Here is a 24117-nt window from a genome sequence, read left to right as displayed (position 1 = left end):
AGAAGAGAAAAGTCTAGTGGAGGGAATGGGTCTGGTGATGGTCTTCATAAGAGTTATCTTGCGGTAGATGATGGAATGGGTCCTGATATTGAGGATGGGTCAGGGTCAAAATCTGGTGGGGAGCATGACTGGGGGAAGGAGGCAAATACCCAACATGTACATATATACTCCCTTACTCCCATTATGAGGATGCTGAAAAGCATGAAGGAAATCCAAGACTACTTTGCCAGAGTGGAAGGTAAAGAAGACACAGGAAAAAGAGAGTGGAGAGGAGGCAAGTAACTAGTAGTGCTTACAGACTGGAAATCATAGCAAGATGAAATGAGAGAGAAGGACTGATGGTAAACACTGGAAGGCATTAAGTTGTGTTGGGGAGGGACTCAATAACAAAACAAATAAAAAGAGCTCATAGGCCACATGGAATGAGCAGATTTGCAAAGATTTTGAAAGGTAAAGTGAGAAAACATTTCACTGAGAACTTTATTGGATTCTGTATCTGGAAGGCATGGAAGGGGTGCAAGAGGGAGAGTATGCGTCTGTCTTTTCCTGGCCCAGCTTGACTGATGAGGTTTCACAGAAGAACCCTCATTCATAGATATATGCATGTCTGTTGACACAAGAAACAGGGAAAGCTGAAGGCAAAGTCCTGTCATAACTTCTCTGCTTGCAAAGAAAATAGCTGTAATTGGATGTCAGTCTCTCTGCTCCTGTGATTTTAGTGAGCTACTGTCTAACTTCTGCTGTCTTATGACTTGTGAGGCCTAATAAAATTGTCATTTGGGACTGTAATTTTACACTGAATGCTAAGACTGAGAGAGGCTGGCCTGGAGTACTTATCATCTGCTAGAATGTACCACTGCTGGTTCTTTGATCTTGTAGGAGCCGGACCTCTGTCTCTCCTGCTGTGAGGATGAGATGTTTTAACCTTTCACCAGTTTCTTTTTAGTTTGTGACCCCCTATCTCCAGTAAAGCATGGCCTGCTCCAGATCTTTTTTGTGTATAATTTAAAATTTTACCATAAACTAGTAAATTGTGATTCCCCTATTTTCACCATGTGAATTTCCCTACATTCTTGCTCATAAATGCTGTATGGAATAGCTGTGGTGGTTATTTTGTACAGCAGCTTCTTGGACAGGTCTGCTTAGCACCCTCTGGAAGCATTATGAGCTAATTCAAGCTGGATTAAGGTCAGATCTGCCCTAAAAAAGAAATAAAACCCATCTCAAGTATCCATCCATTGTGTAGCACAGGGCCTGCATGCTGAGTAGCTAAGAAGTACTTCTGCTGCCTTAGTTTTTCTGTATGTGGCTTTGAGTTTGACTTTTAATACTTTTTAAAATAATGTGATAAGGTGTTAGTCTCTTTTCATCTTGTAGTCTCTTGTAATTTCAGTGGATTGGACCTGTCTGGGTTGAACTGAGCTGTGGCACAGATTTACAGAAGTCATTGCAAGGTTATGAGTTTGGTCAAACTTCTTGGTGGAGTCCTGCTGCCTTCTGGGAGCTCTGATGTTCCAGATGTTGCATGATTACTTTCCTGTTGTTACACATGGTCCATCAAGGTGTGGACTGACATGCTTTGTCAGTCCTACTCTACATGCACTGGGATCTAGGTCATCCCTTGAGCCTGAATTGGCTCCATACGGAGATCCCTGTGAGTCACTGAGATGCTGCAACGTGCTTTGTGCATTAAAGCTAGTAGCAATAAGGAATGAAACTGGTTTCCATTGCTGTCATCTAGATCATGCCAAACCACCCTCAAAGCTTCCTCCATCAGAAAGGGTTCAGAACATTACGAGAGCCAAGTATTTAATTTACTATATATTTCTTTTACTATGTTCTTTTTCAGTTGGAACAATGTGGTTCTCCCCATTATGTTCTTCCAGCCTGGGCTTCCTCCTTTGCATCTCACCATACTTTAAATTTATAAACTACCTTCACATGAGTTTAAACTACTGTTGAATTTTGTGTTTTCTCAGCCTTCTCAGTTTTCTTCTTTTTTGACTATCTCTCTGTTCTCTACCCAGAAAACAGTATAAAACAGTTCTCTACCTAGAAACAAGTATGGCTGCTTACTTTCCAGTTCCTGTCCTGCCTTCTCTCCTTGCTCTTTAGATTGGGGATATCTTGTAAATTGTTTTCTTTAGTGATGTCTTTCCAGCTTAGTATTGGTGTATTGTATTGTTAATGCTGTATTCCATCATTAACCCTATGCAAGGTTAATGTCTGTTTTCTTTGGAGACACAGTGACTGCAGGACATATGGGTCTGACAAGAGGCTCTTAATGAATACATGTTAAAATACATTTTATAAATTCTGCCTGTCTGCTTTTTGTTTGCCCTAAGACACTTTGTTAGTTTATGGAGTTTATTTGTCAGGACCTCCCCCTAGATTAATGGAGGTGCATTTTTCTCTGAGAGCACGTGACTTAACCTACCTAGATGAGTACAAATTCAGAACAAATTTCCTCAGCAGACCTGTCCTGCTCACAGGATATTATGACTGTGGAATGTAATCAAGCATTGAGGGTGTTTAGCTTAGTGCTCTGTATTGTGGTGATCACTCAGTCTGTGTCACTAAGCTGATGCAGCATTTCCATTGCAAGTTTGGATAAACAAGGCTTATGCTGTAATACAGCAGTCCTGAAATGTGTTTAAGGATAGTAATAGTTTTTATAAGTCTTCCATTCACTGGCAAGTACAAGCCTTTGAATGTGTTTCTGTGCTTGGTGCTTTTATTAATATTGCATACTGTATTTCCACAATGAAAAGTGGCTCCGGTGTGGAAGCTTGTTGTACTGATACACAGTTAAATCTCCAGAATTCAAACCCTTCCAGGGAACATACTGCTTCTTGGGTTAGTGAAAGTTTGTATTTTTGCAATGTGGTGGTTGATAAGGCATGTATGTGTTCTACAAAGATACTGCTGAGGTTTTTTCTCCACTGCAGATGGGTGTTTTGGCATAAGACACGCACATTTCAAGTTGTGCTAAGCACACATTCTTGCAATAAGAGCTGCAGAGGCGGTAGCAGGCATTTGGCTTGCTGATTTGTTTGGATTAATAGGATTTCATGTAGTTAAAATGCACACTCACAATGGAAAAGGCTTTTCTGTGTAGAGCAGTTTCACTTGTTATTTTTGCCTCTATTCTACATCTGTCTGTTGGCATAGCTATATTGGTTAGATGGGGAGTGCTGTTACAACATTATTTGGGCTTCTTCTCAGGAGAGAAATCACTTAGTGTGAACTAAAACTGTGGCCACACTAACTTATGAGCTATAGAGTTGATGATAAAGTATAACCTGACTGGAATATGGGCTAGAGTTGGCAAGGGTCTTGGCAAACAGTCTCTATAAGAAAATCTCAAGAAATTGCAAGACCTCTGAATTAATGAAAACTATATACAAAAGTTTATGGCAAGACTGGATACTGTGTTAGCATCGATGTTAGATGAGTGAACTGCAGTAGACCTAGTAGACCATGTGGTGTGACAACTGTGGAGGACACAAACCTCGGTTGGTAAGAATATTCTGGCTAGGCAATAACAGCAACCCTCTGAAGGAGTTTTTTGTTGCTGCGGTGGAAATACTCCTCTGAATCCAGACAACACTGCTAGACCAGAAAGTTAACTTCTTTAATGCTTGTTGGAGGCAAAAATATCCTAATGCAATACTGATTCAGTTTCTCAGTGCCTGTGATACTGGCCATGGCGCTGCTAATGAAAAGGCCAGCTGTGGATGTGCCAGTGGGACCTTACAAACTTTTTCTTCAGTAAGACTGCTGGTTTTGGGATGCAGATCAGCAAATGACCCTGAAAAGCCAGACATTTAGCTTTTTTATTTTGACATGTAGCAGCAGTATTTGAGGACTGCCTACCTTGAGTCAGGTCACACAATGAGTTCAGAATGTGCTCTTGGACTGGAAGGGCCATTTAGGCATGGGAGGGGAAGTCTGGGAGGCAGGTCCCCATTCCCTTATAGCTATTTGTGGAAGGTTGTCCTTATGTTCTTCATAAAGGCAACAAAATGAGATGGGAGCTCTGGAAACTCAAGAACTTAGTCTCTGGTGCCTGCTCACAGCTGCTTGGTGGAAGGATGCCCCCTTTGACTAGTCTCTGCAAGGCTTTCCATCTGAGGCAATTAGGATTAGCAGGCACATTTCATGCTCTGAAAAGTCAGAAAAGGAAAGAAGAAGGAGTTTTACAAAAGGAAATGCCTACCAGGCACAGATTTTGCTCTGGTTTTGTGCAGAGAATGTACGCAGATGTGGAGGTTAAAAAGCGGACTTCCAACAGCATTTAATGAAGGGCTTGGTAATGATGCAAGGGACTTAGTGATGGGAGGGAGCAGAAGCATAGCATTCAGTGACAACAGAGCAGAGGCATCGTAAGAGGCAGAGTTAGCAGAGGGAAAAACCCTGGGTGACGCACAGCACAGATTAGGTATTGAGACCTTCCTAGTTCACGTTCCCAGGGATTTTGTTAAACTTAAATTCTGGCAGGAGAGATGTGGCCTTTTGATTTGGAGAGTCACCTACTATTTTTGGAACCCTACAAGGGAGGAGGGCTGTGAATATGCCCTCATACATGGGTTCAGAGGCAAAGGAAATGAATATACATTTCTTTAGATGCTGCAAAATTCAACTGTTTTCTGCCTTTTCATCTAGCAGTGTGTCTTGGCCTCATTTCGCTGCCGTCTTCCCCCCCTCCCCCCCGATTAATTTGCAAAAGCACTTTTCTCTTGCAGCATCAGTTGCTTGGGAGCTGATTTCAAATATATTATCTCACTGACTTTTTTAGTAGATTGGTATGGACCTCCAGATGCAGAATATCTGTAACCCATATTATTGTTCCTCCTCACACTGACAAGATAAAGTTGTCTTTATTTCCCCAGTATTTTCCAGTAAATAGGGTTCTGACTCCCTCACCAGGGCAGTAGCTTGATGGCTCTTATACCTGATTCTGTAAGTATCAGAGGATTTTATGATGTATGGAATAACTGAAATTATGCAGAAAGGGTAAATCCTTTTCTCTAACCATTTACTCATTGTTTTATGTTAGGATTTCTTTATGCATACAGACAAATCATATAAAAGGCTGAAAATACACAGAAAAGGTCAAACAAAAACATTAGTTAGACGAAATGCAGATTGGAATATATTTTTAGTGCTTGAATATTTTCCCTAAAAGGCTATACTGAAGGAAACATGTTTTACTGCTTGAATCATATGGTAGTATGAGGCATGCTTTTAACACATGCCGCTATCACATGGAAATAAGGAAAGGATCTCAAAACAAGCGATAATGTCTGCAGAAACTTCCTTTAACAGCTCCGGCAGTTAGCTGATAAAAGACTCCAGCCTTGACTACCCTTCCCAGCAAGGGTCCTAAATAAAAAAAGAGAAAGCTTGTTTGACCACCCACTTCTCAAACAACTTGCAAATTGTTTCAACCAAGGGTAACAGATGTTTCTTTCTGTTTCCATAACCTTTTCCTGGCGAGCTCTTTTGGTGATACAGCACCTCAATTTGTAGGAAGATTTCCCTTGGCTGTGTAGCCTGATGACATTTATTTCCACCCGAGTGCTTCATGGAACACTTCCATCTCTTAACATGCCATTCCAGTACTCTACGCACCATCAGATTTACATGAGTTTCATGCTGGTCCCTAAACAAGTGGGTTTTTTTCTCTTTTAAAGGTCTATACATGCATGCTGTTACTTAGTGTAAAACAATCGGTGTAGTGGAGCCTTTGCATGGAGCTTCAGATTGACTGCAACTAAGAGCATCATAAGTGACAAATGAGAAAGCAAACATCTGATCTTAAACAGTCCTTGTTCATGAAGATTTTCTTATAAAGAAGAAAATAGCATTTAACAGTTTCATTTGAGTTGTACAAATGTAAGAGCTCCACTAAGGCTTGCAACTCTGCTTCTTTTGCAAGCAGAATTTTCAGTTTTCTGTTGAATTGTACTTAATACCCTACAAGAATGAACTTACAAACCATGCATAAGCTAAATAATTACATATCATTAATAGCATATGACTGTTAACTTTGTATTCAGTTGCTGAAGTCAAGCTCTCACTTCCAGTTCATCCCTTCTCCTTTCTAGCAGTTGTTGAGCAGTTATTTTCTCTTAACTCATCATTGAGGTGAGGAGTAAGACACTGAGGTATGCCCATGGTTCCGATAGTATTTCTCTGTGTGTTTTGTTGCTGTTTGTTTGTGGGGTTTTTTTAATGGCATGAGAGATTATGATTCTTACAGATAAATAGTGTGCAAAAATTGTCTTAAATGCTGTAGACTTTCACTGTGTTATGACTGTACTTGAGGTGATGATTGGTAGTGATTTGGGAGGTAGAAGGAAGGAATTCTGTGATTCTGTGAATTCCTTACAGTTTATTTGTTTGGGATTTTTTCTGTTCAGCAGTGCATATCTGATATTGAATGGTTGGAGAAAGTTCTTGGCAGGTTGGAGACTTAGACCCTGATCTGTTGCTAACAGAAGCTGAGAGGCTTGATGTAGCTACAGCAAGGAAATTAAAACTGCTTGTTCTTTATTGGTCACCCTGAGTAGGATGACGGCTTCCTGAACAGTGACATTTGTTTGCTCCAATGTGTACATGCAAAGGCTATGATAAGATACCTTATTTTTCATCAAGTCCAGGGTTTTCCTCATCTGCGAGGTTCTGTGTGAATATTAGTAGCCCAATTCTTGCTGGTTCTGGAAACTCGCCATGCTATTGCATATCTGATTTTCCAACTTCTGTGTGTAGCTGGGTGACATGAGCAGAGGATCTCTATCCAGTGAACAACAACAGAGAAGCCTGAAATTACCAGTTTGCTTGGTGAGGTGCAAACAATTCAGATAAGAAGAGATGCACTTGAAAAGGACTGTAATGTCTTCTAGTTTCCCTGAGGGAAAACTGGATCCTCCCATCAAAGAGAAATGCTTACTAAATGCATTTCTATATTAATTGTTAGATGATCAGACAAAGAAATATAGGAAGATGTCAAGGAGCCATCCTGACGGTACTGGAGATGGGGGCTTTGAGCAGAGCACGTGTTCATTTTTTGTTTGTGTTCCTTGCAAATAAACTGATTTCCTTTTGAAGTCTGAAACTTGTGGCTGAAAAATTCCCTTTTCCATATGATGTTTGCATTGTTCACAATGTGAGTGGAGCCCTTGGGCACTGGACTCGGCTCCTATTAGGACAGTCATCTTTACTTACCAGCTGAGGCCTGCTCAAATTCCCATAGCTGACAGTACCGTGGAACTCTTCATGCTAAGTATTGCCCCTTTTAAAAGGAAATTTTCTACTAGGAATGAACACTAATGGGAAATTACATTTCTTCTTATTTTATACATGTGCAGTAAAGAAAAATAATAGCTTTTTGAGGGTTCAGTCTTCAAAGGGCATAGATCTCTTAGAGGCTTTCTCAGTTAACATTGAATCTTAAAATCCCTTTAGTGCTTAGTGTATGCCAAACTACTCTTAACAGCATTTTGTGCATCCATTCATGAAAATAATTTTACCCGCTTCCTATTTACAGCTTGCTAGTACACTGAAGAACAAGCAAAATAAATTGTTGAAAATACCAGGTTGCTATGCATACTGTTTCTACAGCATTAGCCCAGTTTTAGTTACCTTGGCCACTTCAAAGGCTGTGTCTTCATGGTAGCCTGGAATAGAGATTTGTTGAGACTTGTCAAATTCATATTTGATGTATTTACTGTGATCAAAGACAGTTCCCCAAACCAGGTTGCTCCATAAAATACTTCACAGTTGGAGATGTGTAAGAACCTGTTTCATCTCCTAGGCTTCAGAGACCAATAATCATTTTGGCTGAATTCAAATTGCTTCAGAACTGGTTGAGAAAAATCTGGTGTATTCTTGCAGCAAAGAGCCTTATCCTTGATTTATCAAATAGATTTGTTTTGTCTTTTGGACTTCCTGGAGCCTGGATTACAGTAACTCTAGAACTAGTACCTGTAAAATTCTTCAGCTGTGATAGATCTTTTCTGCAAGTACAAGATAACCACAGTATGAGCTACAGTTACAAGTGGTTTCGTAAAAAGGTAATTACTTTTCAAAGATACTCATGCTTAGAGATGCAAGTACTAATCTAGGGGGAATTTTATACCAGGGCCTAATCACTGCCTCAGGCTGAGTCATAAATTAGGTAAGGGGATTCTTCAGCTTCCTCAAGCTTATCTGTAAGCATCCTAATATTTTTTTCACTTACTATGGGGGAATCTGCCAGACACTAAAAACTTAACTTTACTGTTAAGTTTTTAGTGTCTGGCAGATTCCCCCATAGTAAGTCTAGAAAAAAATTGAGCTCTGGTTTCTGTTAAATACATGGGAAAGAAATTCCCATAATATAGAGATGTTTCATGTTCTCAAAACTTGTACCCTAAAGTTTGTGTGTAGCTCTGGAGTATTAGTTCTTCTGAGTGTTTGATAGTAGTAGTCCAGCGTTACCCTGCTTTTCACTGAGGGAGTTCTGGAGTGATACAGAAAGTGGTTTTGGACCCCTTATTTCCCTTTCAGTCTAAACTCAGACGTTGGTTTGCATGACTTGATTCATAAATGAGCAATAGTTGACTGGCAAAGGTTCATTTCTCCATATGCCAAGATACGTTGGATCCTCTGAGGAGATTGAGACTGATGGATAAATATCTGTCACATGTAGGTGGCCTATAAGAAAAGATTTGAGGATTTTTTTTTAAGTCTTTGTTAAGACTTTTTTCCCCCCACTCTTTAAACTCTTTTGTCATGTGCTGAGCGGGGGTGGATGGAGATTGGGGTGGTGGGGGGAAGAAGGGGGGCTGCTGAAAGCATTTGTCTTCATTTCTGCCATCACCCAGTGTTTATTACGCAGTGATAGACAGACGCAGGAAAACTGCCAATCAAACCTACGTTCACTGCATTTCAATTGGCCTTTGCTTTGGATTTCAGCATTTTGAAATCTACATCATCTCTGCAGTAAAAGGTCGTTCTGTTCATGAGGGTGACAAGCCCGAGACCCTTGGGTACCCACTGCAGTCACTTGTGATCCCATCGAACAGTGGAAGACCCAGGAAACAGGAGTGTCAGGTGTTTGGTGAGAACAGCTGCTTGTAAGAGCTGATCTGTTGCTGCCCACATTTAAGAAGATGAAGTGTGTTGTTTTCCTCCAGATTACATACACTGCAGCTTGAGAGGCAACAGCACCTTCTGCTCTCGTCCAGGCTGAAACCCTGACTGGGCAAAGCCAGCTGAGAATGAGTTCTCATGCTGCAAGGTGAAAAAAAGCTCTGTAGTGAGGATTTTAAGTTTCTTAAGTTTTCCACCCATGGTCTCAAATGGTCTCCCTGTCAACCAAAGAGGATAGCATACGGTTAGGATAGCATAGTTCTGTGCTGGGGGGTATTTTTCTCCATAGGTTGATTGTCTGAAATGTTTGCATGCTTTTAATCATCTTTACTGTAGGACAGTATATGCATGCATGTGGGAGGTATCTGGCAGGGTTTGTGATACAAATGTTACTTCACTATACATATAACAAATGTTATATGTATATAGATATAATTTAATAATTGCACTGCTCAATTGCATAATTAGGATAAGTAGAGATAATTACTTAATAAAAGCATGTAGATCATGGATTTGTGGTTAGTGTTAGGTACACTGGTTTGGAGCTTTTGAGAAATGGGTCAAATCCTTCTGAACATGCACCTTTCACTCTACATTCCCTGTGTCCTAATCCCTTTGATAAAGGTATCTGTTACTTGGAGCATTAGCATTAATTGGTAGCCTTTGCTGGCTCTGAAATTTGTGTGGGACTGTCCTGTAGGTGGGGTAATACTGCGTTTTTCTATTGTTAGCTTCTCTGTGTATAATGTGACTGCCTTTGGAGGTGAAGAGGTTTAAATAAACACCGTAACTAACCTGAAGGTTACAGGCAAAGGGATGAGAAGATCAGAATCTTCACAGAAGAAAATTCAAAACTGTTTGCCAACTCCTTTTTTTTATAATACTTGTAGCAGTAGGTGCAGCAGTTGTATGAGCTAGATGAATTTGCTCTTTGTGGAGCAGTTAAGTGATGTTGTCAGGCTTCGGTGATGCAGAGGGAGAGCACAGTTATTCTCCTAGGGTATGTTCTTCTCTAGTTTATATTTTATATATATATCCAGTTTGTATAACCTACAAAGGTTATACTCATTAAGAGGTGATGTAACTTTGTAATAACTGTAATAAGATCAATATTCTAGAATTATGTTCCCAGAGTAGAATTCCTGTTGCCTGTCTCTGCAGAGCATTTTCCTTGCCTCACTCAGTTGCTGTCTTGTTGGTGATATTAGTTACTGTTTCTCTGCAGCAAATCCTACTGCTTATTTTCTGTTCTCCACATGAGGGCTGGAGGCAAGATAGCAGAAGAGCAGCCCTTGAGTACTGAAATCCAGACTGCATAGACTCTAGAGGCTTTGCTTTTAGTCCTTTGTGCTTGGGGATGATCTTGTTTTGCTCTCCCTTACCAAATTCTATTACCTTGAGTTTCTCTGGGTGCCAGCATTTGTGAAGTACAAGGGCTGCAGGTAGGAAGGCCCTAGAGACTGCAAATAGCATGAGATTTTTGACTGTAGTACTATAATCTAAAACTGTTTCTCCTCACCATTTGTCTCCCTAGGAATCACATTTAATGCATTCAAGCTTTCTCAAATGTATGCTCACGTGAGTTACCAGTGACTGTTGCTTTCTACCTGGAAAATTAGGTTCTTTGTGATGTTTCTGAGGTATTCTGCTTTGCCTTCTGCTTTGGACTATTGTCCAAATCTGTGGATGGTTAGCAAGGGTCATGTCACTTGCCTAGAGTCAGAGCAGCCCTTGTCTGCTATAGGCTGGACTACCTAGAGCAGCAAAGGGCCAGCTCATAGGTCTTCCTTGCCGATTTTTTGTTACAACCTTTACTATGTGGCAAATACTGTAGGCAACCTGTATCTTCTGAGTGAAGTTTACAGTAGTAGCAATGATTATGTCCACAAATGTGTGTAATTTGCCAAGGCAATGTTTTTCATCAGTATGTATTCTGATCTGCCTTCATAGCTGTACTAAAAGTTTTTTGGTCTGTGAAAATACAGCTTCACTAGTATTGATAAGTAAGAATGCATTTGCACCAAATGAATTGATTAGGATTTCTGCCTTATGTGTCTGGGCAAGTCTTACCTCTTATCAACTTTATTTTCTGTCAGAAATATGTTGCAGGGAGATGCTTTCCTGTTAATTTCCTGTGTTCTGTGGCTTATTGGGAACATGTTGCCATTTCTGTAAATAAGGTTTTTTAAGAATCTAGAGTTTTGAGTATTGGATTTTGAAAGGTTTTCTATGGTTTTGTCTCCCCAGCTTTTTTTCTGGATAATCTCATAGAGGTTAAATTGCTAATTATTTCCCCCTTTTCTGTAGGTGCTGTGATTGGGGATGGACAATCAGCTGTGGCCAGCAACATTGCCAACACCACCTACCGACTGCAGTGGTGGGACTTCACTAAATTTGATCTGCCTGAAATCAGCAATGGTAAGCTAGAAATGGCACTGGTACCGTCTTTTAAGTCTGTACCAACCAGAGCTACCATAAGCTCTAGGATATTTCAAAGGCAGCTGTATTTTGCAGGCCTTGGATTACTTGATTGTCATGTTGCATTTGGAACTATAAAATACTTAGTCTTTTGAGAAAGTTGACTTAAAGCTTGCAGAGCTGTTCCTGCTCTGTCTAGCTTGTGTATTCTTGCTATCAGCAAATCCATGTATAAATGGGGCACTTTTCTGTGAGCATATACCATTGTTTTAGAATTCTGTTTCCAATCTCTTCATTCTCTTACTTAAAAAGTTCCTAGAGAAATACTGTCTTTATACCTTTAAATTATAACCTGCTAATGAACTGGGTCTGATTTCTCTTAAGTTACTGACATTAGTGTGGATTAAAGTGCTGCAATACATTGTGGGAATCAGGACCCTGGTCTGTTGCTCACCAGTACTGGAAGCCCCGGGAAGTAGATGTACCTTCTAGCCATTTGCAAAAGCAGTGATTTGCCCCATTTCTCAGGTGAAAGTTGCTCCTGAGTCAGGAATATAAGCATTATTACTGATCTTATTTATTTTCTCTTTCCCATAGACCATAGTTTTACATGTGTTCCATGGCATAAGCTAGCTCTTGCATTGGAAGAGACTTCCTTACGCAGGCACAAGCATATTTGGTGGTTGTGGTCAGCTGATCAAAGAATGACATTTTCAGGGCTAAAACTAACTTGACTAGAAAGGCTATTTTAATCCAGAATGGTATCCTGATATAGCTTGCTTACACAGCTGCAGAAATGTTTGTGGCAGCCTGGGATGAAGCTAGGAGGTAGATATTCATGAATTTTTCTTTGTACAGTGATTTTTAGCTTGGGCCATATCTGTGCATATGTGAAATTCATTGCTTGACTTCTCAGCAAAAGCAGATTAGGTCCTGCTTTGAGGGGCTGACTTTTTTAGGGAGAACAGAGATTCTTTTTTCAGAATGACTTCTGCTTTCACAGATAGCCACTGAAATGAATTAAGAAAACTCTCCCAGTTCCAGCCCTGTCGGTTCTGCATTTCCAGAAATTACATATCGGACTACAGAGGTCTCTGTGGGGTAGTGTCCTGTTGCTGAAAGGACTCACAAAAGGATCACATGTGGTTGACACTGAAGTAGCAGAGATACAGAGAATTGAAATCACAGATCAAAGAATGGTTTGGTCTGGAATGGAGTTTTAGAAATCATCTTCTTCACCTCCCCTGTTGTGAGCAGGAACATCTTTCAATAGATCAGGTTAGTCAAAGCTCCATCCAGTCTGGCTGTCATGGTTTAATACCAGGCAGCCACTTGTTCACTTCTTCCTGCCCCTCCGGGACAGGGAGGACAATCAGAAAAAGATAAAATTCATGGTTTGAAATAAGAATAGTTTAATAATTGAAATAAAGTTAACAATAACAATAGCAAAAATAGTAATGAAAAGGAGGAGGAGGGGAGAGAGAGAGAAAGAGGGGACAGGGGAAGGGTTTAAGAATAAAACCCAAGAAAACTAAGTGATGAATAGGACAATTACCACCTGCTGACCGATGCCCATCCAATCCTCAAACAGTGATTGGTCACTCCCGGCCAGGAGTGACCAATCTTCTTCACAGGAAGATCCCTGTGAACAGTTTAAGTCACCTGTCCTGACCATGTTTCCTCTCAGCTGCTTGTGGGCATCAGTGCTCAAGGCAAAGTTTTGCCACATGGCAATACTTTCAGTGGTCCTATGAGACTCTGGAAGAGAATAAAGATGAAGTCAGAGGGGGAAGCAACTTAAATCCTTTGGGACTTCCCTGCAAGTTCTAAAGCAGTTGAAGGATGCTTCAGCTGCTCATAGCTTATTTTTTGGCCTCATCTGGCTGTTGAGGAGGCAGCTGCTAATTAGAAGAAAAAAAAAAAAAAGGCAAACATAAGATGTTTGTTTATAATTTATAGAATCCCGTAGAAATTAAGAACCATCTGCTGCTCAATACATCAATATTTCAATCTTTTCCCTCTCCCCTACCAGGATGCTTTTATTTTGAAATAGCTTCCAGTTAGCTGGGTATGGTTTCTGTTGTTGTTGTGCCTTTCTTGTAGGCCACACTTCTGCTACAAGTCCGTCCCCAGCCCTTCTGACTCTCTACATTGTGCTACATAGTACTTGGCTTGTCCATCTTGTCTTATTACCATTTGGAGATACTTAGTTTTACTTTGCTTCTTTCTGTTTGTGTGCTGAGTCCAATTCTGGCATATCTAGACTAGTTAACCTTATCTCCTTCTGCCAGGGTCTAGTAGGGTTGTATGAAGATGTAGCAACTGTGCTCATCCTAAACCAGGTATTTGCCAAGGTTGCCTAGCCACAGAACAAAAGCAAGCTGCAAGTTTGCCAAGGGACATAAATTAAAGATACTGTGAAGTTAAATATATATTAACGGAGAGATGGATTGAAGGAGTTTTTTCCTGATTCTTCATGGTATTGGAGATAAACTATTTGCCAAGTAAAGCGTCTGACCTCAGTATCTCCTTTTTTTTCCCCCATTGTTTCCTATAAATCAGAGGTAGTTCTGTGAGGGAATCTACTTACACAGAGGGGGCTGTTGCATGTCCTAGGACTGACTGGAGCTACAAGTGGTTTGGGAGTTCAGGCAGATGCAATGATGCAGCTGGAGTTCAGGACTGCCTGCCAGCTCCACTCTCCATCAAAAAAATGACTTTGTGGCCAACCTCTATCTTTAAGCAGCTCTTCTTCCTGTTACAATTAAACAAAGAAAAGATAGCTTGGAAGTAGGATGTTTTCCTCTAAAGCAGACACATCTGAGTAAGTGACAGCAGTGTGATAAATGCAGTCCTGTGATCTCAGTGTCTGGGCCCCAGCACTCTTGGGAGCCCCAGGCTCAGGATGTGGTTCTGCAGCAGCAACCTCACTGATGCTCAGTCCAGCAAGAACACAAAAGTGGACCCCAGCGGTCTTGGGAAAATGGCTTTACAGGGACTTGTGGGATTTTAGTCTCTTCCCTGTCTTTCTCTATTAATTGCAAAATGGAAAAAGATGGCTTCAGATTTCTTCTCTCCTTTTGCTAGTTTTGCTTCTAATAGCTCTGAAATAAACATTACCCAGTCTTAAATTATAATTGTCAGTCATATCAGCATTAGGGTGGAGAAATAATTTGACAGCAGAGACAATGCTATCTCTGCATTTATTTAATATTCTTCTAGTAAATGTTGCATATCCTTAGAATTCCTGCAGCTGAGTATTGAAAACAATGTAGAGTATAGCCTTCCTATTGGTAAAATATATGAAGGTTTTGTCTCTTGTTTATATCTTTTGATTATAGTTTTTCTCATGCTACTTGCTGCTCATTATTTCAATTTCTAGCCACTGTGGCTGAACTAGTCTTGTTCTTCCATATTTAGTCATGCATCAGGAACTTGTCCTGTTCTAACACTGTCTGGGACTCGAGGAGTGTGGTTTGATCGATACTTACTGATCCACAGTGGAATGCAGAATAACTTAATAGAAGGGAAAAAAAGGCATGCTAAACAATTTCTTAAATAGGAACAGCTGTGAAGAAAGTGCTATCCACAATGGTGGTGAGGAGCGGATGGTGCGCCCAGCACAGTTTTCCTTTGGCAAAAAGTGCTGTTGCTGCCGGCATTCCAGGCCTTCCCCAGCTTCAAGTGGAATTAATGCTGTAGGTGTGAGCACTCCAAGTTGGCACAACAGCTTGACTAATTTGTTCTCTGATGTTTCTTTTGATATGTTCTGTCAGCTCTGTGGCTGGACTAATGACAAAAGAAAACAAAGGATGAAAGGGCAGCCTTGTTGTAAGCAGTTTTCCAAAAATAGCAACTATTTCCCCCTAAAATAATCTCTATTGGTTTCATTTTCATAGATAAGGCCTCAGGTTCAAGGAAATCAAAAAGCTTCTGGCTTTGTCAAATGCATGGGTATCTTATCTTTCCCATGTCTTGAAAACCTCTTAGATACTGTTCCTTAAAATGAAACCTTACTGAGATCACCACTTCTCACATTTAGACTTATTCTGCTAGCACAGTAGGCTCTCTTGGTTCTAAGTGTGCTACCTCAGTCTCTCATCCTTTGTAAATGAGAGAAGAGCAAAGAACCATAATACCAGTGTGAATCGAATATTGAAAGACTGAAGTAAATGGCACTTTCTTGTTAAGCACAACTTGCATCTGTGATACTTACGTTCCAGGCACACATCAAGGGGAAAAGATGGTTCACTTGTGGCAGGAGAACTCACAAACTGTGTTATATGATACACAGACTCTTGGTGACTGGTGATCGAAATTCAGCATTGTTTTACAAAGACATATAGTAAATGCTAGATGAGGAAGAGGATTAGAGACTTGGAAAGGAAAAAATTAGCCATGGAACTGCAAGGATATGTACAGGACATGTCAGTGTCCCTGAATCTGTAAATAGTACAGAAGAAATACAAACATTTCTTATCTTGCAAAAATGAAGATGTGGGATTCTTCTCTTAGGAATGTCCAAGTTTGCATTAGATTAAAAAAAATAGTCTTTAAAAGCTGAGAAGAGACATGGATTCTTATAGACTGTGATTTTTCAATTGTTATAGAAACAAGGAAGAAACATTGCCTGTGCACCTCTTTGAAAAGCACCAGGTGTTCATTGGTACAGAAGGGTCCCTGGGATAAATAGGTCCTGTTTAGGACCTGTCTCTAGGCCTGTTGGAGCAAGTCCAGAGGAAGGCCACAAAGATGATTAGGAGGCTGGAGCCTCTTTCCTGTGAAGACAGGCTGAGAGAATTGACGTTTTTCAGGCTAGAGAAGAAAAGGCTCTGGGGAGCCTTTCAGTACTTGCAGGGAACTTTGAAAAAAAAAAATGGAGAGAGACTTTTTACATGAGTAGGTAATGATAGGACGAGGGAGAATGGTTTTGAACTAAAAGAAGGGAGATTTAGGTTGGATGTTAAAAGGAAATTCTTTACTCGGAGGGTGATGAGACGCTGAAACAGGATGCCCAGAGAAGTTGTAGATGCCCCATCCCTGGAAGCATTAAAGGCCATGTGGGATGGGGCCCTGAGCAGCCTGATCTAGTGGAGGGTGTCCCTGCCCATGGCAGAGGATTTGAAACTAGATGATCTTTAAGGTCCATTCCAACTCAAACCATCGTATGATTAAATGAGACCCATACCTTTGATCTGAGGAAGCAGGTATACAGTTTTATTGCTTCTAATATTGAGAAGCAACTGACAGTAGTTAACATTATAGAGAAACTGTGGCTACCTCAGGGAACTGCATCGTGATTCCAGAGATGCAGGGCAAACTTAGGCAGATGCAGAATAGGAATAAGAGAGAACAGTTCTTAGACCCACAAAAAGGGACTGGACTATATTTTCTAATAATCAAAGTTTTTTGCAGAGTTGGTGGTGAGAGTGTTTTTCGTAGTTGTATCTCTGGCAAATGCTCTCCATATGTAGTGCGTTATTTTGCTTGTTTTCTTGCTTGGCTCCCTTTAAAGTAGTTAACTCAGGTGTGACTGGGAGAGTCCCAATACTCACCTTTTCAATGTGTTCTCATTCCCTCCCCACCCCCGCTCTTTTTTTCCCCATTTCTTTAGATCACAGCTGATTAGAGTACAGCTACAAAGGAATTGAGAAAGGACACCCTTAGCCAAGTAGTCTATCTCTCTGCTGTCTTAGGCAAGCACATCCTGTAGTTCCTAATATTCTATCTTATTATTGGTTAAATTCTTGGCTCCTTTTACTTCTGTTGACAGACTATTCTAGAATCTTGCTATTCTGCTTGAAACCCAGTTTCCAAACTCAATGGCTTCTTTTACTCTTCTTTTACTCTCTTACCTGTCAGCATTATTTGTAAAGAGAAGTGATATTTTTCTGACACTTTTTTTCTGTTAGTTTTTGTAAATACAATATACAATTCCGTTTTGTTACATATTTATTTGTTTGGGGGTTTTATGTATTTGTTTAAGCATAAAATAATGTTTCATTTTCCCCAGTCATCTTCTTTGATGAACATGTTGTCATTTAGTGTTGTATCTTTCTTGAACGTGGCTGTCCCAAACTGTACCCAGCATCCTGTATGTGGTCTTAGCACATGGTTTTGTGTCAGCACTGATATTTCTGCTGAAAGTGTGCTCCCTGGTGCAGTTTAGGATTGCAGTTAATAACTTTCAGTGTTATACTGAGTGAATGGCTCAGTCTTTACTATGATTACCAAAGTTGATTCTCTCTTGTTTTTGACTGAAGTTCCCAAGTAAAACAGAAATTTATAAATGTCAACACACTCTATAATTCTTTCATTTCACTTCTGTTATGTCTCTGTGTACTTTGGTTCACTGTGTGGCCTGGTAATGCTCTGTTAATGAAATTACCCAACTTTATCAAGAGAATTCATCTGCCAGTTCCACTGTGTGCCTAGCCCGTTGATAAAGCTAATAAAAAGGACTGGTTTTGAAATGAGTCACTGAAGAACTCACCAGGAATCCTCCCGGTTTGATGGGGATTACAATAGTGCAACCCATTGTTGTGCATCCTTTAGCTAGTTCACAGCATATACTACAGCTTGTCTTGATGCCCGTCTTCTTTTCTGGTGACATAATGAGTACTTAAATGAAACCTAGATTTCAAAAAAGGGCACATTTTAATTCTACTTTTTTTCTAAAATTAGGCAGTGTAGTCTTTAATCTTTATTCTCTTGTCTTTCTGTTCAACTAGGTTCAGATGAAGCACTCCAGAATTTTGTCATCTTTTGAACCAAAAGAACCATTTTGTTCTTTAAGGGCCATGTGTATTTTAGATACTGGTATTGCAGCATTGATAATGACTACCATTATTTACCTTTTTGTGTTCAACACTTTTCTGTTTATACTTGGCTGAAAATTACTGGTTTTAGCAGCTTTGAGACTGAAAAATTGGTTGAATAAATTTAGAGCACAGGTGTAGGTGATTTGGTACTGAATGTAATTACATAGTCCACTTTTTATCCTCATCTTCTTTTTCATCAGAGTTTCTTAAATGGAACAGTAGAATTTGATACTCAACCACAGAGGAAAGCAGTTCCCAGGAAAAATGTCTTTGAGATCAGAAGAATTAAAGCTGATGTTCAGCAAGTGTTTTAAATCAGAAGAGGCAGTCCTGTCTGCTTCCCTCTCATGGCTACCTTTTCTGCTACTGCAAACATCTGTGTGGCCATGTGGCGTACCGGGTTGGGAAACTGTTCTGGCTTAAAAGTGACCCAGGCAACTGTGAGGAGTTTTTCAGTCATAGTAGTTCCCTGATGTAGCTTTCTTCCACACATGTGTTGGAAAGAAAGGGTAGGGTTTGTTCAAGTATTGAGTTACAGCCTTAATTTAATTTAGAAGTTTGGACTTTCAGAAATATGCACAAAGCATTCTTGGCACTGTTATTTTGTTAAGCTAATAAGGAATCTAGACCAAGAATTGCCTTCGTAAACTCATTTGCAGTTTTAGCTGAACATATCAAAGCCACTTCTGGGCTAGGCATAGTCTGGTTGTTTAGAAGATCATTTCTGGACTGTAGAAATTGACAGTGTTTTGCATGATGCTATAGCTTCAAGCATGGGAGATGGGGTGTTCAGTCTTCTAGCATGCAAACTTTCCATATTGCAAATGGTGGGGGTATTTTTTTTATTTTTTTTTTTTGTATTTCTATCCCCTTGAGTTTGAAAATACTACAATCCGAAATTTCCCCATCCCCAAAATAGCATATGCAGTTTCAGCTTCAAACCTCCTGGAATAATCGGAGCTGTTTTAGTGAAAAACTGGAGTGCCTTTAGGTTAGGCTGAGGGAGTGAACATAATGCCAGCCATGTCTTACCAAGGCACCACTGAACTGTTGGTGAAGATGGTGCTAAAAGGCCTTGGAACTTCATTATACTAGGAATGGCACACAGGCACAGTAAGATTCAGTAGTCCAAAGAGCTTGTAGTCTGCATATGCAAGGTACAAAGGGTACATACAAATTTGTACGGGGTCACCCAGCAGCACAACATCAGGCATTAAAGTAAAACTTCTTGTAAGTTTTGTGGATTGCTGGTTTTGTGGATTGCTGCTCCCTACTGCCCGCTGAACAGTTACTTCACTGATTTGTATGAGTGTCTCAAATATTGGAGTAATTAAATGGAGGACTGGCTGGAGAAGTCTCTGCACTTTCTCACTTATTTTTTCCAAGATTGGTGTAAAAATCAGCTGTCAGAAATGAACGTCTGTATCTGCAGGGAGGAGTTTTTCACTCATCTCCTGTTTGTTGGAGATGAGAAGAGCGGGAACTAGGCGCTCCATGAGAGAAAAGGAAATGAATTAAGGTGTACTGTTTCTAATGAGACCACTGCTGGAGTTTGTCAGAGTGTCATGATTCAAGACTTGTTTAAACTGTGCTGTTCTTTGCAAAGGATAGCATTATACTCAACAAAGGGAAGGGTTTGATGAAGTACAATTGCTACTATTTCTTGGCTGAAGGCTCCAGGAGGTAAATAGATTTAATTTCCTGGGTTCATTGCAGTATCTTATCTCCGTTTTGGAGCAAATTTTACATTAATCAGAGTATTAATGTTTCATAAACTTCTGGAGGAAGCTAAATGTCTTGAGTGCCTTTAGCATGTACTGTCCATTTTCCAACATTAGGTTTAGATCTTACTTTATTCTCTGTTCAACCTTTGTGCTTTAATCACTATTCCTTTCTTTTTTGTAGCCTCTGTGAATGTGCTTGTCCAAAACTGCAAAATTTACAACGATGCTAGCTGTGATATCTCTGCCGATGGGCAGCTGCTGGCAGCCTTCATTCCCAGCAGTCAAAGAGGCTTCCCTGATGAAGGAATACTGGCTGTATATTCTCTGGCACCCCACAACTTGGGCGAGATGCTTTACACAAAGCGATTTGGTAAGCATGCAGCAAGAAATCAGGGTGGGTGGAGGGTGTAAGAGGTTACCTCAGAACTTCAACCTTCAGTAAGAAATGCAATAGCCATCCGTAGTTATAGAAGCACGAGATATTTCATTGGCCTTCTAGCCAGCCTCAGACACGGTACTGCTGGGGAGAGACTTGTGGTATGGTCTCAACAAGTAGAGTGCTGCTATGGGGAAGCTGCTAAGGGATAGGTTTTTTTAATCCCTTAAAGGACTTCATTGTTCTAGTGGCAGAACACTGGCAGCAAGGAAATGTCTTGGAAGATTGGTAACTTGTGCAGGTCTCCTTCTCTACCCCTTATAAGAGTTGGATTAGTATGGCATATGTTATGGGAATGCTGGAAGAGAATTAAAAAGCTGTGAGGATGAAGCATAGGGAGGGATATCAACCTGTGAGAGAAATAACCCCTCTTCTCTTCACAGGCCCTAATGCGATTTCTGTGAGCCTGTCTCCAATGGGCAGATATGTTATGGTGGGACTGGCTTCCCGACGTATCCTGTTGCACCCCTCCACAGAACACATGGTTGCTCAAGTCTTCAGGCTGCAACAGCCCCATGGTGGAGAAACCTCTATGAGGGTGAGTATATGTGTATCCTGTTCTATGTGTTTTCATCAGTAGTTTTGTGTCCCTTTGGCTTCAGCCTAGTAGTTGCTGAGTTATGATAACAGAGGTAGGCTGCTCCAGACCCACTGAATAATAAACATGTGAAGGGATTTATTACAGAGGTATGCAAACGTAGCAGGAGGACGTAAATACAACAGAATTGTGAAACTTCTCTTGTTTCAAATATGATGACAAACAAGTACATTCCATGCTGTGGAATACATTCCTAGGTCTAGGTATCATTCAGAGTACCTAGTAGGTCTTTCGTATTTTTTTGGGTAATATGCATCTTGCTTGTGGTACTGCAGTTGGCTTTGCTAAGGCAGCTTATCAGCTGAGGCTTCAGGATCATTTTCTATCACTCCTAAAAGCAGTTAACCTCTAGGAGAGCAGCCACTAGCAGTTTAAGGAAGGGTAGGAGCCAAGCTTCATATCATACTTGCAAACTGAAGGTGAGGCTCACCAGACTTTTCCCAAGCTTGTGGTTTTATGTGCATGTAGGCATATTTTGGCAATGGAATTATCTTTCTGTACTTCTGCTTTGTGGGACAGCTGAACCGTGACCCACTCTGACTCGTTTAGTACTTGAGGGAAAACCTTCATCTTTTTTCTAGCTGTCAGATAGAGTTAAGAGAATATGTGTGTGTTGCTTTGTTCATCAGTGAAGCACAACAGCTCTTCAGTTATAAAGTAATAAAAGCCATGTCCAGTTGATAATGCACAGAGTTGAGAAATCAGAAGTAAGTAATTTCTAAAGCTGAAATTTTGGTTGGATTCAAGTTCTAGGCCATGTGTTCAGGTGACTTGTTGCAGGAGATTAAAAATAGGTCTTCAAACCTTTTCACTTTGGGGGATAACTTGATCATAGTGGAATTCATTCCACGAATAAGCTTTTTTTTCTCTCTCTTTTTTTTTTCTTTCAATTTTTTTTAAAGGCCTCCTTGATTATTATTACTTTTGGCAGAGCTTTTCCAGTGGAGCTTTTCAGGGAGCCATTTGTCTAGTGACCTTACACTAGGTAGAGACTTCTATCTGGGAGAAATCCCTTGATTCACCTTCAGATGCTGTAGTTGCTCTCCAGACAGCTCATGATTCAGAGAGGATCACCTCAGCTACATCATTATGAGAGCTGCTCTATCAGCTGATATAAAACTCTTGTTTATTTTCACCATCTGCTCCATGTTATAAGGCAAGGAAAGATCAGTGATTAAGGTATTCTTTGGTGCATCAGTCAGCACTTTTTCAAACCTGTTTCTGAGCTACCATTCTGGTACGAGCCTCTTTAAGAGGCAGAAATTAACAGGTATTTATGAAAAAAACCCCACTTTTTTTTAGAAAGTACAGTTGGTGAAAGCTGTGTGGATATATGATCACTAAGTATATAGATTCAGCATCCTGTTAGATCCTTTTAAAAATATAGTTTTCCCTAATACTTTCAGTTATTTTAAGATCTTAGTGGAATGCATTTCTTTTTTCTGCCAGAAACTGGAGTATCCCTTCTCGCAGTCTTTTTACCATATCATAGTAAGCTAAGATGGAGAAGTCTTTTAGCAAAAATCTCTCATCTGTCCTTTACATTTGCTCTAAACTCCAGTTGCTATGGCTTCTAGCCCTTCCTTCTGAAGACATTTCTGTATAGCCAGATAAATCAGTAAGCTTCTGTTTAAATGTTTCATTTATATTTCTTCATCTCTGTCTTCAAATGCTTGTATCCTTGCTCTTAGTCACCATTTAGTGAAGTAATGCTTTGTATTCCCTTAATTTTCTCTTGTAATTTGATCTTCCAGCTTTCATTTTTTTTCTCTTTTGAATTCTCTCCAAAAAAACCCTTCTTTTTTCTCCCCCCCTCATTCTGGAATGTGTTTAAATGTACGTAATGTGATAAGCATAGTTTTACCAGAAGCCCGCAGAGGGTGGTTTTTTTCTGTTTCTTTTGGACAACAGCCTTTACTTATGTAGTCAAAAAACAACAGGGTTTTTTTCAGGATTGGGAGTTTTTTTGGCTGTTTTGGTGCATTGAAAATTTTGTATAATTTTTTCCCACTCTTGCTTTTCAGACTTGCTCCACATCACTGCACTCCTGTCTTTCTCATCTGCTGTAGTTCTGAATTTTTTTTTCTCCAGATGGATTGCATGTATTCTAAAGGTTGCTTTTTTCATCTTTCTTGTACATGTATTTATAGCTTCCAAAAAAACTTTCTCCCACGTTTTTAAATCTATTCAGTCTAGCAGGATTTGCTAACTAATTTGCTGTTTTCCCTTTTCCCACATCGTGTTTAAAGATGTTAAAAATTTCTCATTTCTAACTACTTTGGACTTTGGGCTTTATGCATATGTGACAGGGTCACAGCTAGATCAATTTGAATTCGTTTGGTTAAAGAGCCTTTCTGTCAAATGACATTGAGTATTGTTTCAACGTTTTGGTGTGCTGGTGGTTGTCTTTGTGCTTGGTCCTTTTAATCTTGTAAATATTACTCCTTCATCTAGTTGTAAAAATTAGTGCATCAACTACAGGTATTTCTTCTGTCTTGAGTTTTGCAATAATACTGCTTCATAAGTTTGTAATAGTTTTCAAGATATGCAAAATGAAACCAGATTTTTAAGTAGGAAACTTTATCATATTCTTAGCACACTGTCTTTACAGTGGCTGATATATTCACATTCAGTTGAGTAAAAACCTATTTGTAGCTTTGCAGTAGAAAAAGGTTTAGGGAACCTGGTGAAACTGTATTCTTCAATCTCTAATTTAAAATGCACATTAGAGAGAATCAGAAAGCATTTTTGTTGCCTCTGTGCCAACAGCTTGCAATACAAAGCGCTTGTTACTCAACTTCTTAATTAAAAATAAGTCAAAGCCGTATTTGAAGCAGTATTTTGTGGATATTTTAATTATACATTACTCCAAAACTCCCAAAAGAAATGCTGCATCACATTCTGTGAAAATTCTTTTAAGTTATTTGACAGTTGTTCCCTTCCTGCCTGCCTGTCTGCCTTCCTGCCTTTCTTCCTGCCTGC

The 24117-nt window shown here is 40.0% G+C and overlaps 1 protein-coding gene across 3 annotated transcripts in view; it reads left to right on the top strand.

The window, feature by feature from the left end:
- Window positions 1-24117, top strand: part of AMBRA1 (autophagy and beclin 1 regulator 1) — a 131080-nt gene that overhangs the window by 66504 nt on the left and 40459 nt on the right. For all 3 annotated transcript variants that reach the window (XM_027642050.1, XM_027642049.1, XM_027642048.1), the window contains 3 exons: window positions 11446-11556; window positions 20283-20471; window positions 20921-21075. In XM_027642050.1, coding sequence (XP_027497851.1) covers window positions 11446-11556; window positions 20283-20471; window positions 20921-21075 — 455 coding nt within the window. The remainder of the gene's footprint in view (window positions 1-11445; window positions 11557-20282; window positions 20472-20920; window positions 21076-24117) is intronic.

Source organism: Corapipo altera, unplaced genomic scaffold, assembly GCF_003945725.1.
Source record: "Corapipo altera isolate COAL_440 unplaced genomic scaffold, ASM394572v1 23b, whole genome shotgun sequence".
NCBI classification, from domain to species: Eukaryota; Metazoa; Chordata; class Aves; order Passeriformes; family Pipridae; genus Corapipo; species Corapipo altera.
This window is presented reverse-complemented; position numbering and strand designations above follow the sequence as displayed.